Source organism: Strix aluco, chromosome 12 (genome assembly GCF_031877795.1).
Source record: "Strix aluco isolate bStrAlu1 chromosome 12, bStrAlu1.hap1, whole genome shotgun sequence".
NCBI lineage: Eukaryota > Metazoa > Chordata > Aves > Strigiformes > Strigidae > Strix > Strix aluco.
Window position 1 is genome coordinate 25,848,420 of NC_133942.1, and position 17,961 is coordinate 25,866,380.

At 40.9% G+C, this 17,961-nt stretch overlaps 3 protein-coding genes across 13 annotated transcripts in view; 1 reads left to right on the forward strand and 2 right to left on the reverse strand.

Moving 5' to 3' along the window:
- CCPG1 (cell cycle progression 1) overlaps positions 1-17,961 on the reverse strand; it is a 53,942-nt gene that overhangs the window by 18,567 nt on the left and 17,414 nt on the right. For 5 of the 10 annotated variants that reach the window (XR_012624915.1, XR_012624914.1, XR_012624913.1 and 2 more), the window contains exons 7-9: positions 17,065-17,186; positions 14,592-15,994; positions 12,598-12,683 (exon numbers count right to left, since the gene is read on the reverse strand). Coding sequence is in view for 5 of the 10 variants with exons in the window: in XM_074837825.1 (XP_074693926.1) it covers positions 12,506-12,683; positions 14,592-15,994; positions 17,065-17,186 (1,703 nt within the window). In the remaining 5 variants the exon portion in view is untranslated. Of the gene's footprint in view, positions 1-6,202; positions 6,341-11,289; positions 11,355-11,943; positions 12,684-14,591; positions 15,995-17,064; positions 17,187-17,961 lie in introns of those variants that run through there. The other 5 variants (XM_074837825.1, XM_074837826.1, XM_074837828.1 and 2 more) reach the window with 3 other exon arrangements.
- PIGBOS1 (PIGB opposite strand 1) lies at positions 1,772-2,612 on the reverse strand. Its single transcript, XM_074837835.1, has one exon. It carries the CDS (start codon positions 2,377-2,379, stop codon positions 2,215-2,217), a length of 165 nt encoding a protein of 54 aa, XP_074693936.1. The 5' UTR covers positions 2,380-2,612; the 3' UTR covers positions 1,772-2,214.
- PIGB (phosphatidylinositol glycan anchor biosynthesis class B) lies at positions 2,581-11,955 on the forward strand. Of its 2 annotated transcripts, XM_074837830.1 has the most exons (12): positions 2,581-2,791; positions 2,869-3,004; positions 3,299-3,412; positions 4,017-4,121; positions 4,299-4,429; positions 5,034-5,174; positions 5,581-5,632; positions 6,063-6,274; positions 7,489-7,553; positions 9,780-9,990; positions 10,720-10,900; positions 11,479-11,955. In XM_074837830.1, exons 1-12 carry the CDS (start codon positions 2,652-2,654, stop codon positions 11,608-11,610), a joined length of 1,620 nt encoding a protein of 539 aa, XP_074693931.1. In that variant the 5' UTR covers positions 2,581-2,651; the 3' UTR covers positions 11,611-11,955. The 2 variants fall into 2 exon arrangements, with proteins under 2 accessions (XP_074693931.1, XP_074693932.1); XM_074837831.1 differs by lacking the exons at positions 2,581-2,791; positions 2,869-3,004; positions 3,299-3,412 and adding an exon at positions 3,421-3,654.

Here is a 17,961-nt window from a genome sequence, read left to right on the forward strand (position 1 = left end):
GCAGCAGTTGTAGAGTGAAGCACAGGCACGGGCAGCCGAGGGGCCGAGGCTTCAGGCTTGTTCCTTCACCCTCACGAACGAGCCCCCCCTGTGAAGCCCCTCGTTGGTTCAGCGAGCGGCAGGCGCGGGGCCGGGGCGCTCCCGCTGGTTCGGACTCGAGTCCCCGCGGCACAGGGAAATCACCTTTTTTCTCCCCAGTATTTCGAGCTCCTGCCCAAACCACTCGTCCAGCGATTATTTATTAACTCCTCTTGCAGCGGAAGCGTTTCTCTGGAGCCCTCCGCCCCCCGTGCCTCCTGCAGCTGCCCCTTAGGAGGGCGACGGGGCGGCGAGAGCGCCGTGCCCCTCCCCGGCCCCGCCACCCCTCAGCCCGGCTCGCCGCCCTCCTACCTGCTCGCCTCACACGGCCACCGGGGCTCCCGCAGCGCCGCGTCCCTCCGCACCTGCCCTTTTTTGGGCTGCAAGCGTGCCTTTTCCGTCAAGGCAACATCACTTCCCGTAAGGCCCGAGGTAGGGGCGGGAACGGCTGGGCTGGGCTGGGCAGCACCGCCCCGGCTCAGCTCGATCCCCCCCGCCCCGGGCGCCCGGTCCGGCGAGCACGGCCCGAGGGCTGCACCGTACCGCAACGATGCGATTTTGCTCAAATCCCGAAGGCCATTTTTAATGGAACAGGCTGGCCCCCCAGTCTGGTTGTCCTCCTCACTTTTCTGGAAGATCACACGCCGTTTCATAACAATGCATGAGAGGCAAAACAGGTTTTGAAGAGAAAATACGTGGTGCCAGGTCATGTCCATCACTGCAGATTAAGTGAGTTTTTTCTGCCGCCTGCTGGCTACCTTCCCTCACCAGAGGAACGCACTTTCTCTGCTCTCTCGGCAGCTGCTCAATAAGCACACTTTAAATCCAGCAGTCTCAAGATTTCAGCAACCCGTCTTAAGCTGTTGCATCAATCCCCTTCTGTCTGCATCAGCTCAGGCATCCCCTTTCGTGAGACTTCTCGAAATCAACTGCCATCTTTATGGACGAACTTCCAGCAATTATGCTTACAAAGGAAGTGCCTGCTAGACTTCAGTTATGCCTTTTCAAAATAGCCTTTTCAATATATAATGGTCTTGTAAACAAAGGAAGCTGCTGGAGTCACCACAGTAGCTCTTCTGCCTTTGCACTCATCACAGACTTGGGGCATCTCCTCATGTCCAAACCAGATTTATCACGCACTCAACTGCACCTCCCAGGCCACCTTCTCCTGCTATCCTCCCACCTTAGCTTCTGTAAAGTCCACCCGCTGCCTCCAGCTGTCACATCATTCCATATTTAAATAAAAGCACATCCAGGGAAAGGATTTCTTCCCTCACGCAGTCCACAGACTCAAGGGTTAAAACCCGAATCTGACAGAAGTTCCTCCCGAGGTCTGCAGGTTTTAGTTTCTTTTTAGTTTTCTGAAGTCTTGAAATATCTACTGCTCTAGTTTCCCTGAAGCTCAGATTCTGTCAGACTGATCCACACCTATTGCAAGATTAATGCCGACCTACTGAGCTACACGCTGAAGCACTTCTCCGCCACATCATCTATTAAAGCCACTCTAGTCTCATTCTGTCAGGAATGAAAGATGCGTGTATGCCTGTGTGGAACACGTGTGTATGTGTGTGTGTATATATACAGGTATGAATGTAAGCCAAGGACACCAAAGTTGGGTGCAGTTCCCTTCTCGGCCACCAGTACAACTGCATTCCCCACAGAACTGAAGTATTAAGAACTGAAACTGTGCAAGTACGTAAAAATGGTATTTATCGCTCGGAGGATCAGATCAGAGGCAATCCAGAAAGAAACCATTAAGTGTAACCGTACAACTGCGGCTTTCTTTTTCCACTTCCCTGGTGGTTATTTAGACTTAGTCGTGAAGACGTACCTTTCAACATTCAGAATTTTATACATATCTCAACATTCACGTCCCTACAGGCTGGTACCAAGAGCACACACGCATGCGGTGACACCTTCGGCTGGCGGATGGCTTCAGGGCAGGGCCGGGCTGCCGAGGGGCCGCTGGGGACCGCCACGGCCGGCGCAGGGGGCACCTTCCCCGGCAGGCGACGAACGCTCCGGCTTCCTCAGCGGCTCGGGCGCCATTTCCTCCGCCGGGCGGCGCGGAGGGCCCGGCTGCCCGGCGGTCCCGGCGAAGGGCGCCAGGGCAGCGGCGCGGCTCACGCGACTCTCTCAGGGCCTCTTCTCCGGCGCGGCGTCCGCCGGCGGCCCCGCCGTGCCCTCGGGGGGCTGCCCGGGTGCGGGGGGCCGGAAGACGGGCCGGTAGATGTAGATGCCGCTGGCCACGCCGAGCGCCACGGCCAGCACCACCTGAGGCAGCGGCAGCCGCCCCCACATGCCGACAGGCGGCGCCGCCGCGCCCGCGGACACGCTCGTGAGGCGCCGCGGCCTCTCCGCGCTCCTCGGCGGCGCCTTCGCCTCCGGGCGGGGAAAGAGGAAAGCGGCCGGGGGCAGCGCGCTCGGCGATCCCCGCCTCGGGAGCGCTTGGCCCCGCGGGCGGAGCCGGCGCCCCTCACCGGACGGACGGGAGAGCACAGCGCGCGGCCTCCCGCTCGCTAGCGGGACCGGAAGGAAGTGCCGGCCGCGTCCGCGCCGCCGTGAAGTCGCGCATGCGCCGCCACAGGCCCGCCCCGGCGGATGGCGGCGCCCGGCGGGCTGCTGGCGCGGAGGCCGGCGGCGGTGCGGCTCCGCAAGCGGCGGTCGGTGCTGTACGGGGCCCCCGGCGGCGCCGCCGGGCAGCGAGGCGCCGGTAAGCGGGGCGGGGCGGCGGGGCGGGGCGGCGCCCCTGGGAGGGCCCCTTGACGGACACACGCTCCCCTCCCGCAGGCGCTGCCGGCGGGCCGGCGCCGCTGCTGGCGCTCACGGTGGCGCTGCGGGTGCTGAACTGCTCCCTCGTCCGGACCAGCTTCGTCCCGGACGAGTACTGGCAGTCGCTGGAGGTGGCGCACCGCATGGTCTTCAAATATCCTTCGCGGTGCCCGGCTCCCGCCGCCCCTCCCGGCCCGCTCGCGGTCCCCTCGCTTCCCGGGGCCCGCCCCTGCGGGAACGGGGGGTCCCGGCCGCCGTGTCGCCAGCGCGAGGCGCGGCCGGGCGGACAGTTCCCCGGCAGGAAGGCGTAAGCTTGGCCGGCAGCAAAACCCCCACCGCTTTTGGCCGCAAGGGTAAATGTCAACGCGCGCAACTCGGACAGTGACACAGCTCGAATGAAGCTTTTTGTTTCAGTTGTTCATGATTTATCCTTAATATTAATAATTATGGCTACTTAACTTGGGAATGGACGAATGGCTTAAGGGGCTATTCATACCCACTGATCTTTGCAAGCATCTACAAAGCACTACAGCTGTTGGCCCAGGATGATGTTCAACTTCTGGTGAGTATAATCAAAAAACACCTCTGCTACTAAAATTCAATTAAAACAGTGTATTCTTGTCATTGGCCAGGTAAAATATAAAGCCTTGAATCTGGCAGTTAGAGATGTACGAGCACAGAGACTTCGCTGAAGGGTTCTGCGAGGGTGCAGAACTCATCCAAAGATCTCCAGTCACGGTACTGCTGCCTGTGACTGCAGAGGATTATTCTTGGCCTCCATCAATGTCCTTGAGTCTCATACTGGTATTGTTTGCCACTGCATCATAATTGCTCAGTGGTTCAGTTTTCCAGAGTGTTTAATAATGTGTATTATTACTGAGTTTAGTACAAACAGCTCCTTTTGACTTCTTCTGGAGATGAATGGCAAAGAATTCTTTCAATTTCTGAATACTTTCAGCTGAACTTTAGACTTTGTTTTGGCAGAAATACTAGTCTCACCAAAGGACCTTACTATTTAAAAAAAAAAAAGCCCACATCAAAAGCTATAGAGAATATTCACTAATTCACTATTTTCACATCTGAACAGTCATTCACTAATTCAGTAGTCTTCTCTTCAAACTTAGAATTTAACAGGTTTGCTGCAAGTAAAATTTTCTCTGCTATAGATATGGGTCCCTAGACTTGCACAGGCAGTGCTGGCAGCTTTTGCTGATGTGAAGCTTTACTCATTAGTGCAACACCTTGAAAATGCAGAAACAGCAAAGTGTGTGGTGAGTCTTAGCTTTTAAAAAATTTTTATGCATGTTAATAAACACTGTTGCTTGCAGTGTAAACAACAGCAAAATGATAGTAAGTCACACCTTGAAGAACTATCACCTTCATTTAAAACTACAGAATTTGTTCTAACATTTCTTCCTATGCATCCTGTTGTTTGTAATTATTTTCAGTACTTCTGCCAGCTGTGTTCCTGGTTTACGTGGTATTCCTGTACCAGAACTCTAACAAACACCATGGAAACTCTTCTTACCATTTTTGCTCTTTCCTACTATCCAATAAAAGGTTCCAAGATGGGGAGCAGGTGAGAAACTTTCTATTAACAGTACTGATAATATTTGGCTTGATATAACACCAATCTACTGATACAGTTTAAAATGCTAACTTCTATTTTAAGATAAAAGGCAACCAAAACTATCTCATTCATGCAGCAAGAGCTCTAGATCATGGAATGAACAGGAAGCATGGTATTTCCTCTAAAAACACTATAGCTGGCATGTAAAATTACTATTCTCTAGTTCCCTTACACAAAGTATCACCTTATGGGAAACTTTTAATTTAAAGGACTGAAATCTGTAGTAACTTGGGAAAAGATTAGCAAAAGCTTGTTTGGGTTCAGATATAGGTGAATTTGTGGTCACAACTTTCTTTGCCAGCTATCTATTTTAAAGCAAGTACGTGCTTCTAGTTAGCAACTCCACTGCTAATAAAGCTATTATACAGTTGGCAGCCTCCCAAGCAAAACAGAGTATCTGCACTGAGAGAATCAAAGTTATCTACAATATGAAAAACTTCTGGTCAGAGACATGACAGTACTTACATTGTTGAAATGTCACTGTCTGCAAAAGAATTGACCAGACCTTTTAAAAAAAACAAACTTACGGTTTTCTTATGTTCCCTCATTCTAGTTGCAAATATTTAGCTTTGGTAGCACTTGCAATTGTTATTCGTCCTACTGCTGTTATCCCATGGATACCTTTGGTCTTCAGTCATTTTTTGCAAGAACAGAGGAAAGCAGACCTTATCCTGTACAACTGCATTCCAATTGGGTAAGTTCTTACTAAATTTAAACTATGACTGTGCACAGCTATATCTTAAGATTGATTTTACCTCCACAAAGGCAAACAACCCAAAAAGCCAATTTAGTGTAAAAAAACCCAAGGAAAAGTCCTTTTGCAAAAGTTTAAATAAGGGACATGCTTCCTTTAAATTAATATATATGCTAAAAGAAAGCACTAGGAGAGATTTGATAAGGGTGAGATGTGAACAGCATTCCAGCTTTGTCTGGGATTGTACAAGGATACTGGGTAATGGCAACTGGTCCCTGTAAAATGGTCATAACTATGGATAATCTCAAAAAAAGATTAGGAATCGGGGAGTTTTGACAACTATTTAGAGGACAGATACAAAAGCAATTCAGGCAATATCAGTGCAACCAACTTTCCATTTTTGCAGACTGGTCACAGTAGGAACCTCTTTAATAATTGACCGCGTGTTTTCTGGTGAGGTAAGTTGTTTTAAACTTGACTTATAAGAAAAAGGTTGGGTTTTAGCATTTTAACATGGACGGATGTTTCAGATGTCTCTAACTTCCATTATTTCTGTGACTGTGTCTGGCCTATGATCTCCAAATAGATCCTAAGCCATAAACCCTTAAACACTGACTTCTCAGTTATTTTAAATGACAGGCTGTGACTTAAAATCAGTATGCTCAGCTCTCAATAAATCAATAGTTATCAACAAACTACAAAACACTACCGTATTTAATTGCTAAATATAGGAAGTCTCTGACAAGTCTTAGTCGAAAAAAACATAAGTATGAATGAAAAGGCACTATCATTTAAGGCCAGTGATAACTGTAATTCAATTTAGCTGTTGGTTTTCACTTTGGATTTGTATTTAACTTTCCACTCCCCCGCCCCCCCCAAATCTCCCAGTGGGTACTGGTTCAGCTGAACTTCTTGAAATTCAACGTGCTGCAGAATTTGGGAACATTTTACGGATCTCATCCTTGGCATTGGTACTTCAGTCAGGGACTACCAGTCATCTTGGGTACCCATCTGCCTTTCTTTATTCATGGCTGTGTGCTGGCAGCAAAAAGGTATCGCATCCTTCTAATGGCAGTGATTTGGACAGTGTCGGTATACAGGTAATTTTTCCTAAGTGTAACTACTATCTTTCACTGGTTGTGTTCTTTTCAGAGCTCATATCCTATCTAGAACAAAAAAGCACAGTATTCAGGTTAAGCGATAGAAAACTTTAAACTATTCAAGCACTCCAAGAAATGCAGTCAGTTATACATAAAATTCTAGAAACTATTGTAATACTACTTGTATCATTACCAAACATGTATTTTTAGAATTTATTAGACCCTTAAAGAATAAAATAATTCAGCATAACTTTCAATGGAAAATAAAATAACCCACACTCAAATCACCTAACAGGTGTTTAAGCAACAACAGAAGTAGTTAGAAAATTGTGTTTACTAGACGCTTGTTAACGAAAATGTATTTTGGTTCTTCAATACATCCCCAGTAAGATGGGAGGTTCTTAGGCCTCTAAAACTTACTCCATTCACAAGTCTACACACAGCTCTTAACATTTATCATATGACTATATGTCTTATTTTGAGAAGTAGAAGAAAAGGTAAAGTGTTTCTAAAGCATCAGAATTAACTGTACGTTAAACATGAGACACTTTCAGACAAGAAAAGATACAGCAAATTAATAAATACTAAGTAATAAATGGTATTAGACTATAGTAGTAACAGAATACAGCAAAACGGTAGCGAGGCCACAAATGCCATCTCTTCTTTCCGTCCAACTCAAAACCGGATGTAGCTCTATTAGTTTTAGGCCTTTTTTATCTCCCTTAGTCTTTTAAGAACCTGTTTGGTTCCCATGACACCAGTCGTGCAGTAATCTCCAAAAAAGCCCCTAAAATTGGCATGGGAAATTGTGTAGTTTTACTAGTAGAGGTGAATGTTACTTAACAGTGTGTGGTTGAGTCTTAGCTTCTCATCCACGCTTTTTATTGTGTTTTATTACAGAAAGCAAATTGGTGAAGTACTAGCTAAGTTCTATCTAGTAGTTACAGAATCAGACCACTTAATCACTAGAGTAGTAGCTAGGTACTTTTATTAGTGCTTGGTTTAAACTGACCAAATAATCTTAATTTGAATGTACTCATTAGGTTCTTAAAAAGCAACTATTTGGATTTTGACTCTAAACTGCTTCAATGCCGGAAGCTTTTTAGTACATGCAAGTGCTTTTCTTCCAGTCCTTCATGCTCTGAAACACATTCTGTCAACAGAACTGATGCATTTAACTTTCTTGCTGTAGTATTCTATCTGTTTTATTACAGCATGCTGAGTCACAAAGAATTCAGGTTCATCTACCCAATACTGCCATTTTGCATGGTTTTCTGTGGTAAGCAGTCATTTCAAATGTCTTGCAACCTTCCCTGTATATAATTTTTATCTAAAGAGAGACTGTTAAAAGTCAATGTAGGTATTTGACAAAGGATTCTTAGAATTAGCCTAACCTTTTCTTACAGTTAGGACAAAAGAAAGAAGGGGGGGGGAAAAGATGAGGAACAGCAAGTGACTGAAACACAGATGGGGAGTCCTTAGCAGGGCTGTAAGTACTTCCTGCAAAAAATACTAAAATTGCCTCAGTGACTCCTAATTTTTTAGCAATGCCACCCTTACACTGAATTTTGTTCTTGGCTCCTCTGCAGTATTTTTCCACCCAGTTCTCTTGGATATTCCTGACAGATGCCTTTGAGTTAAGGAGATGATGCTTGTTTTCTGTCTGCTCCTGATCAACCACTAGGCTGGAGGCTACTTCCCACAAGTTTTAAAGCAGTTACTGCAATAGCTTTTTCCTTCAGGCATAGTAAGGTGAATTTGTTAAAACACGAATAAGGTCCCTAAACTAATGTGGTTAACTTTAATTTTTAAGAGAATCTGTCCACAGTTTAAACTGGAAAGCGCATTGCCTTTGCTAAAAAAGATTTTTCTGATACTTTAATAGAAACTTTTAAAGTATTCCTTTATATTTTTTCTTGTTTTGTGTGTGTTTTTTTTTCTTATAAATACACAAAAGAGCCTAATAAGGAAGTGGTTTATATTTTACAAAATTAGGTATTAATTACAGTAGTGTATCTATATGAACAGTAAAATCACGATGTAAAGTCTAATATGCTGAAAAGTTAGAAAGATTAGAACTTCGAAACATGAAGCTGTACAGCTTTAGCTTAAATACAAATTCAAAACAGACGAATTGATGAAAAACAATTTTCTTTAACCTGTTTTGCTAGCCTAAACAGAAGTAAATCTTACTTCAATAATTTTGCTCTCTGCTGAGATCAAATATGTAATATGTCTTGACTTGATTCAATAGCAGATCTAGATTTAAGGTGAACTAGTTCTACCTCACATGCAGAAAAATTCCAGACCACTACTTTTTGTTAATATCCCTCAACTTTCATGTCTATAAGGGAATGAGGTCATTATGCAATTTATCAAGAGCTAATTATGATCTGTTTGGATACTTTAGTAAAGAAAAAAATGACCAAAAGTTATTTCTGATAACTCAGCGGTTATGAAGAGGTCTTTAAATTACTCAAAACATTATAAATAAAAGCAGAAAAAACCCCACATGAATTTCAAAGTAATTTCCAAGCACACTTAAAGATAAGCTAAGAGCATTTCACAAAAGCAGTAAAAAATGCCTGTAATAGAATGTTTCCACTCGTGTTTAAACCACAGACTAATTAGTAGACTTTGTTTTCATCTGAGATAAAGATCTGCAATTTGACAGAACATACCAACTGAATACTAGTATATCTTGTTACTGACTTCTGAAACAGGCCTACTCTAACTTGATTCTTGTGATTCAGTCAACACGGTCACAGAGCTAGGCTGCATAAAATATTTTTATCTCTTAATACTGACAAGCACATGACTTAATAAGGGTTTCCATACTGGTTGCAACATCCTGTGCCAGGTTCATCTAAGTTGTGGTTGTGAGAAACAGGTTTATACAGCTATCTTCCACCAGGAGAAATGTCTCTTTCTGTTATTAGCTCCTTCAAGAAAAGTTGGGGGGAAGGAGCGGAGATGGGAAAAGATGGAGGAGTAAGCTTTTCCAAGGATAATAGCTCAAAAATGAACAACAAGGGAACGCTGTAGCTTTCAGCGTGTTGGGGAAAAAGCATACCACAGCCATTCCAAGGCACACGTTACCATTTATTCTTGCTCTACTTGGACACGCGTGAATTGGAACGCATCAGTAAGCCGCCAACACACCGTTCATCTAAACTACTGACCAGACTGTTTTTCCCCACAAGCAGTTAAAATTAAGCCGTAAAGAGACAAAGCATTAGCTGTGAAATCGTACCTCTGTACTTCAAAAGATAGGTATTGGGCTTAACATTTACACCATTAAATCCAAGAGTTAATAAGGGCAAAGCCTAAGTTTTGAATTTCCATGCAAAGAGTAAAGACTAAAAGAACACTATTAAAATATCTCAAAGCAAGGTACTGTACCAAGTCAGTAATGCCTTTCCAGTAAGTTACGGTACTTTCTAAATTGCTGTGTGGAACTGTTAGTATCTGCTTATCTCTAAAACTCACTCAAATGTTTCCATAGGATATTCTTTGAAACACCTGAAAGCATGGAAGAAATCTGCAGCAAGTTTCCTGCTTTTATCAAACTTACTCCCAGCCCTGTATACAGGCTTGATTCACCAGCGAGGTGCTCTTGATGTTATGAGTCACATACAGCAACTCTGTAATAACTCTCACCAGTCACAAGCTTTTGTCTTCATCATGATGCCATGCCACTCTACTCCATTTTACAGGTATTAAAATAGTTAAGAGTGTACTACATTCCATACACTTAAGCATAAATTAAAATTATTTTTTTTCCCTAAACTTAACAAATTGAGATGGATAAACATTACAGGAAAAGTTTGGATTTTTCATACAGTTAATACAGAATAGGAAAACAAGTCAAATACTTATACCACAGAATAAAATTCAGCATCTAAGCTTTATTCAGTTTTTGTAAAATAACTTTGTATGAGGATATGCACTAAGTCTTAGGACTTCTGAAAGTCATAGTGCTTCATTACGGTAACTTTTGTAGCAAAACTGAAGACTGATTGTTACAGTCAAACTATTAATTTTACCTTTACTTCTGCTGCTAGAGAGTAAAGAAATGTAATTTAACATATAATGACTAAGGTCACTATTCCCAAAAGTTTGCAATAGATCCTGGCACATAAACAAAACATAAAAGCAGATATAAACCATGAAGCTGATATGGAAAAGTACCTTTTTAAGAAACTGCTGTTGTGCATAAATCTGTTTTCTGTGAAAAGCTGACAACATACAGCAGTTTGGAGCTGAATCCACTTGTTCTACTTTTGCTTTCACATGAAGTACAGAAGGGAAAAAATAAGACTCTGAGGGAGAAAACCCAATATTCAATTTTGGTTTTGACTGAGGTATCTTTAAGTGATGAGTCATTTCAAATCTTAGATACTGGTCAGTTTATCCTGAAGTGTTTGTTTTGTTTTTCTCCCCAGTCATGTTCACTGTCCTCTGAAAATGAGATTCCTTCAGTGTCCCCCAGACCTAACTGGAAATGAGAGCTATATTGATGAAGCAGATGTATTTTACTCTAATCCCCTTGGCTGGCTTAATAAGGAGTTTTACAATGATTCGTTATTACCCACTCACTTGATCTTCTTCAGTGTGCTAGAACAGGTATGGTAACTGCACAATGAAACAAAGTAGTTTTGAGGTCAAGTTACAAAATAAGTTAGGGGAGAGTTATAGGTAAGATTTTTGAAAACTGTTGTTCACAGCTTTTAAAAACACAAATTAGAATTGAACCCTCTAGTCCATAATATAGTATAGATACCATTCGAGTGATACATACTTAACATATGCCCTCTCCTCGTGTGTGAATTCTACATGCCATAAAGTAATCTTTTATGGAATTCTCCTCAAGCGACATTAAAACAAATGTTGTGGTCCATTCCCAGAACCATACACTTTTAAGTAAGCAACAAGGACAAGGAAAAATGCCTGCAGTCAAGAGTACCTTTCCCCCTCAATTCTTTTATGAAGTTCATGTACCCAAAACAACAGTGTCTGGTGGACATCCACTCCGGACAGGATCAAACAGGATAGGTACCTCTTTTTCTAGCAGTCTTTCCTAAAATAAAGGATAAAACTTCCAGGGGACAGTTGAACTGATAGTTTTCAGAAGACTTTGGAACACTGTTCTGATGCTCCCAACTGCACTTTCTGACTGGAAACTCATGTATGTTCATTTACAGGAAATATCATCATTTCTAGCTTTAAGGGGCTATGAGAAAACAGCTACTGTCTTTCACACTCATGTACCTCAAGGACGAGTTGGAAGCCACATCTACGTCTACAGGAAAGGAACTGAAATGAATCATACCTGAAGATCAGTTTCTAGACTTAAGACCTAATGAGATCAGTTTTGCACAGCAGTACCAGACGATCCTGTACTGCAGACAGGAGAGCGTAGTGAGTCTGAAACTGGGGAAGTCAAATGGGGAGGTCTGATTAGGCAGCCACTGGCTGTCTGGGAACACTTCAGGCAACTTCAGTTAGCAGTGTGGCAGGATGGGGGTGCTGACTTACCTTACAACACTAGAAAACATCAGGAAGACCAAAGTTACTATATGACTACTTAAACAGTAAGAAACTGGACAAGACTAGACCATTTTTACAGAACTGTACAGCTATACTAGGTTTGTTTTATAAATAAAGACTTTTACCCACAATGTCTCTTTATTTTTTTCTACAATATGCAGATATGCAAGACATTTCAAGTGCTTAAATCAGCAAGCTGATTAGAATGCAGCACAGCAAATTCTTCACAATTAACAGGCTCTCGAACCGCCCCCCCCCAAAGACAAGAAGCAAGTATAAGATTACAAAACACTAACAAATACATTACCATAATGTAGACCTTTTTGAAGGATGAGATGAAGTTAGTATATCAAACATTGGAGTTAATTATTGGTACATTATGCATGACTCAAGCTTGAACTATACTAATGGAATGCAGTTAAGCATATTTTTCATATACAGGTCATTCCATGCCTAGTTTCTGCAACAATGCTGCTGGCACCCAAACTATGATAACTTCCAAAGAACAGTTAAAGCAACAGTACAGAATATGCAAATTAGAAAGCTCGACTTCTGCCTTTTAACAAAGGTGTGTAAAAATCAAATTATTTAGAGAAAAAACTTGCATCTTGCTGCTTTGTTGAAAAACAATTAGTTTCTGGAGAGGATGTGAATTCTAATCTTATTTTTACCATAAATTACTCAATATTTTGGATCAAAGGGTAATTGCCCCAATTCTATTTCAAGATTTGCCATGTGTCTTCCATTAGTGCGACCGTGTTTATGCCATTTACCTTCTCTTTTATTACGGTGGTGGTACTTCTGAGCTGGTTTTTCATATCTGGAATTTTCAGTTTGTGTAAAAGGCCTTTTAGGTCGACTGCAAGGAGTAAACAAAAGCTTATTACTACTCTTATGAAAGCATCTCTCTAAAAGCATTCTAAAACACAACTACATTGTCAAGAACAGCTTTTAACATCCCGAGGTTGACTGAAAAGAAAACAGAATTTGTATTAAGTAGTCCTTTCTCTTGTAAGCAAAACAGGGGGGGTGTGGTGTATTTAAGTCATCAATAAGATGGTGTATTTAAAAGAAATCCCTTCTAAAAATAAAAATGCTCTGCAACTGGTTGCCCAAAGTTCTTTTTAGAATAAAGCCAAGAAAACAGGCTGTTTGATTATCCCTGCTATGATGCCTGAGGTAGGTCTCAACCTATTTTTCAGTTATTCTATAAAAATAAAACTTTACAGACTCTTAGGAAATGCTTTGTGCAAACATGGGCACTTCAGAGGTTTTCATACACGATCCATTTATACAGAGAGGAGGCACTGACAAAACACTTGCTCACCTGTTGCAGTTTTTGATGCAAACAGTCCCATTATACTACATGCTGTTACCATACGACTAGTGTACCTTGCCTTCTGCTAAGCTAAGGCTATTTTCATCCTCAGTATCATACAAACTTCTGTATAATACTCTAAGTAAACGAATTTCAAATTCTCTTTCTGCAAACTGAATTAAAGTGCTCAAAAATTAAGTATTTAAATTAAAAATTAAAGTTCATTTAGTAAGAAGTATTTGAACTATAAATAAAAACATAAAACTTATGCCAAACCTACACATTAAAAAGGCTACTTGCTAACTGATAACAGGAGTATCATCCTCATGGTTCAACTTCTAATAAGAGAAAGTACTACCTCACATGGTATTTATAATCCCAAAGTAGTTAAGTATTCAGACTTCCTGCTGCAATAAAATGCACGAAATAATAAAAAAGTCCAAAAGAGAAACCTGACTGAAGAACTGCACCTTGATCTAAATATGCTTTGCACTGAATACCAGCACAGGGAAAAGTTCTATTATGACTACAAGGACAACTTCTTATATATTAACTAATTCATAATACACCACATTTTTTCCTTACCTGATCAGAATAAGCATTAGCACAAGAGACTATATTGCAAATCTTGTAATAGCAATGATATTAAAAGCCACATAAAATAAATACAGAAGTGTTCCAGAAAGAGCAAGTTTCACACATTAAGGCTGCTTGCTTCATTTTTGTTCATCAAAGTCAACGTGGTAGAAACAGTCCACCATATCTAGCTCCCTTGGGCCAGCCAGGCAGCATACCACAACTGCTCTGCAGAAGCCCTGAGAATACCATTAGGTACAGGAAAGTAATATAGGAAACAATTCATGCCAAAGACGTTGGTAAGCATGTCTGAACAAAGTTTAGTCAGGGTCGGGATCTGAACTAAGGCCCACCATTTGAGTATCTCTGATCTGGGCATACAGACTAACTCACTAGTATACTAAGCTACGAGCGTAGTGAAGTTCCTGAAAAGCCAGCAGGGAACATACCTGCCAGGACAGGACTCAGACTGCTCAAACATACTCCAAAACCTTCTCGTTCAGGTAAGGACAAGAAGTCCTAGGTAATGCTTCTTCTGAGATAGTTATTCATTCCATCAGATAGGCAATCAGAGCTGTTCACTCTAAAGTAATCCTACTTGCAGTTACCCGGTTTTCTAAAGAGCTCTAGAAATATTAGATTGCATACACTGGATCTGTAGTGCCTCCCAAACTATTATCACACACACACAAAATTTATAAGGTACTACAGGTCCACTTTGTATAACACAATCTAGTATTTCCATGGAGTCCTTCAGAAAGTCTTTTAGCCTATATATATATATATATAAACACCTGTTCAAACAAGGACAGTAGTTGTCTTTACAAAGACTACTTCATTGTGTTAACAAGTTCAGGAAACATGGAAACAAACCTGGGTCCATATTGAGGTGAATTATCATAATGAAAGTAGTATCTATAGACGTATTTGTCCAAATCCTCAAAAACCTTTTCATTATTATTTTGGTATTCCTTCATATCTTCCAGGTAATCCTTGACATCATTAACAAAATCAGTGAACAGCATCTGGTCATGTATAAATACCCCATTATGAAAAAACTTATTGATGAAATTTTCTAGTTCTCTCCAGTGATGAAAGTTATGTACAACTTGTTGCAAATACTTTTTCATTAGCCGATTAAATTCATCCACCCTGATGGGATCCGATACTCTGTTAAAAAGACTAATGAATTCTTGATGAGCACATTCAAAAATACCAGAGCAGCCCTTTAGGACAAACTGATGTCTTCTATTACACAAAGGATCATTGAGACATTTTGGTGAATCTGTATCTTTTTCAAATGTTGTAAACTGGTGTTTTCTTCCGTCTTTGAATTCTTTCGGCATGTTAGGTCCCCTGTAATGCATGTGCTTCAGATTCTCGTAAGAGTTATGTTCTCGGTAAAAAGTTCGAGCTTTCTTGTTTGCCTCACGTCTTTTATCATTTGACCTCTCCTTTTCATCAAAGATGGTTTTTGTGGTATCTTTGAAGTGTCTGAATGTAGACTTTACAGAATCAGAGAATTTTTTCAGGTTTTCTTTTACTGCTTCTTTAGCCTGCTTAATCTTTTCTTTATGGTGTCTTACAAACTCTTTTGTGGAATTTTTCATAGCATCAAAAGTTTCTTTAACTGAACCAAAAAATGATTCCTTTGATTTCTTTTTGGTCTTACTTTGCCCTTTAGCACCTTTCTTTTGTCCCTTTTCATTAATTTCTTGTTTTTCAGTTTGGTCTTTTGCTTCAACATACAGCTTCTCCCATAAGTCAGAGCGTTGTTGCTCAAAGTTTAGCTTTTTTTCTAGTTCTACTAGTCTTCCTCGCAGAGTTTCTATTTCTTGATTTCCTCTTAATGTATCATCATCATTAGCACTGTCAGCTGTTTGACGAGAACTTAACTGTTCCAGTTCTTTTTTTAGAGCTTCTGTAACATGACGTTCTTTGTCCAGTTCTCTCCTTAACATCTGTGCCTCTGCGAAGAGTGTTTCCTTTTGCCTAAGAAAGTTGTGGTTTCTTTGCTTTTCCTCTTCCAAATGTTCCCTTAGTTTCTGATTTTCCATTACAATAGACTCAGTGCTAGTACCTTTATCTTCTAAGTTTCTGATTTGTTGTCTTAGCTTCCTTAATTCTTCCTGAAGTGAGGCCAAAGCTTTCTCTTCCTTCTCTAAAGACTCTCTTAAGTGCTGATTTTCTGCAGCAAGACTTTTTTTTTGAGATTCAAAGGATTTCTTCTCCACCTCAGTAGAGGTCAAACATGTGGCAACATCTCCCTTGAGTGACTAATACAAACAAGAAGAAAACAAGCAAAAATACTACCATTAGAATTGTTACAATTTCACCTAGAAAGATGAAAGACCAAGGTAGTCCAGACAGAGCTTCCTTGTCATCCTGGATGCAGTGACACATGTTGCAGCAAGATGCAAAAATAGAGCTAGTTTGTTTATCTCAGATACACACAAACACTTTCTTGGCAACAAAGACCATGTGAGAGGCTCCCTCTTCCAACCAGAGGTCATCACCTCTTGCTTGTATTGGTTAAGCTAGCTGAACGATAGTAAACTGAGTACATGAATTGTAACATCTTAAAAGGAAATAAAAATATGCATGTTTGCTGTTGATTTACATTCAGCAAACTGGGTTTACAGATTACAAAATGAAATACATTAGCAGAAGCAAGGACATTCAACAGTCGGGGCAGAAATTCAGGAACTGATTTTGAACCAAATCTGTTGCTGAAAATACGTGTTCATGTAACTATATCCTAACACAAAAGGATCTCCCCAGCCTCTTGGCATCCTTGACAAACTCTAGAACTAAGCACATCGAATTATGTATAAGTGCTGCTATTGGCAACATAAAAGAAAACTTAAAAACAACCCTACAGACATGCACACACAAAGCACTCCCTAATGTTCTCTCTGAATGATCCAACAGTAACAAACTAAAAGTACAAGTACTTAAAAAATTAGTAACTGTTGACAATTTAGAAAGCAAATTCATAAGACCTGTATGTTCAACCTATAACAGGTTTTTACCAGCATGTTCTACTTCAGCTGTCTTCATTAATGACAACCTGGCATTATGTCACAGGAAAAGAGACCACCTCTGTTTCCAGATAACTCCTGGACTATATATACATAAAACCAGCATGTTTAAAGGCATTCCAATAACAAATTTGATCAAAATACAAGATTTTGATCAAGAATTCATGGGAAAGAAAAATTACATTCTCAGAACTTACTAAAGAAAAAAATGTAATGGATTTGTGTGATAAATTCATTTCACTTTGTGTAAGTTACACACATAATGACAGAATAACCGAATGACTTCCAGCTAAACTCATACCTACCCCCACTTTATGATACACTTTATCTCCTTGCTCTTGTTGGCACTGGAAAAGGTCATCTTTCATATCTTTTAATTCACGCGTCTTTGTCACCAGCTGCTGACGTTTCTGGATCTGTATTGTACCTACAAAGATAAAAAACTTTCTTTTGATAGTCTGACTTACATTAGTAGTTACAGGAACAGATGAACCTAAACATCACCTTCGTTTTCCCTGCAAATTCAAAAGCATTCTTACCTTGCAATTTCTGTCCAGTATTTACTAGCAACTGTTTAGCTGTAACAAAATAAAGATTATAAAACCAGATTGCTACATGCAGATTCTGTTTCTTCCAGTGATAAACAATTTCTCAAACAGACCCAAAAATTTGCTATTACACTGTCTCTTATTTGATTATAACACATGAAGGAATTTTGAAACACTGCCAAAACAACAAAAGTGATGCAGGAAAGGATATGTGTGACGACTTTGTCATTTTTTTTAGTAGCATGCAAGCCACTTTAGATCCTATAAGGGAGACCATTAGTCCATGCACTATCTATTTCAGAACTACAACTTTTATTGTTAAGTAAAGTTACATGAATAAGAGGATATTGGCACAATATTTAAACTTCCATGCAGAAACACCATTACTACACACTGCTCACAAAGCAGCAAGTATTTGCAGGCTCTATCTTGTCATTCTTATCCATGAGTAAAGGCTGAAGAGCAAGCAAATATCCTTTCAATTGTCAGATAAAGGCTGAGACACACTTTCTGAAAAAAGTATCTTCATTGTACTAGACACCAATTTTTTGTAACAAGTAAAACTTCTTTACTGGTACTTCCCTACTTACACACATGTTCTGTAAATCCTAACACTGATGTAGTTTTTATTTCTCTGCTTTTAAGATTCTCTTG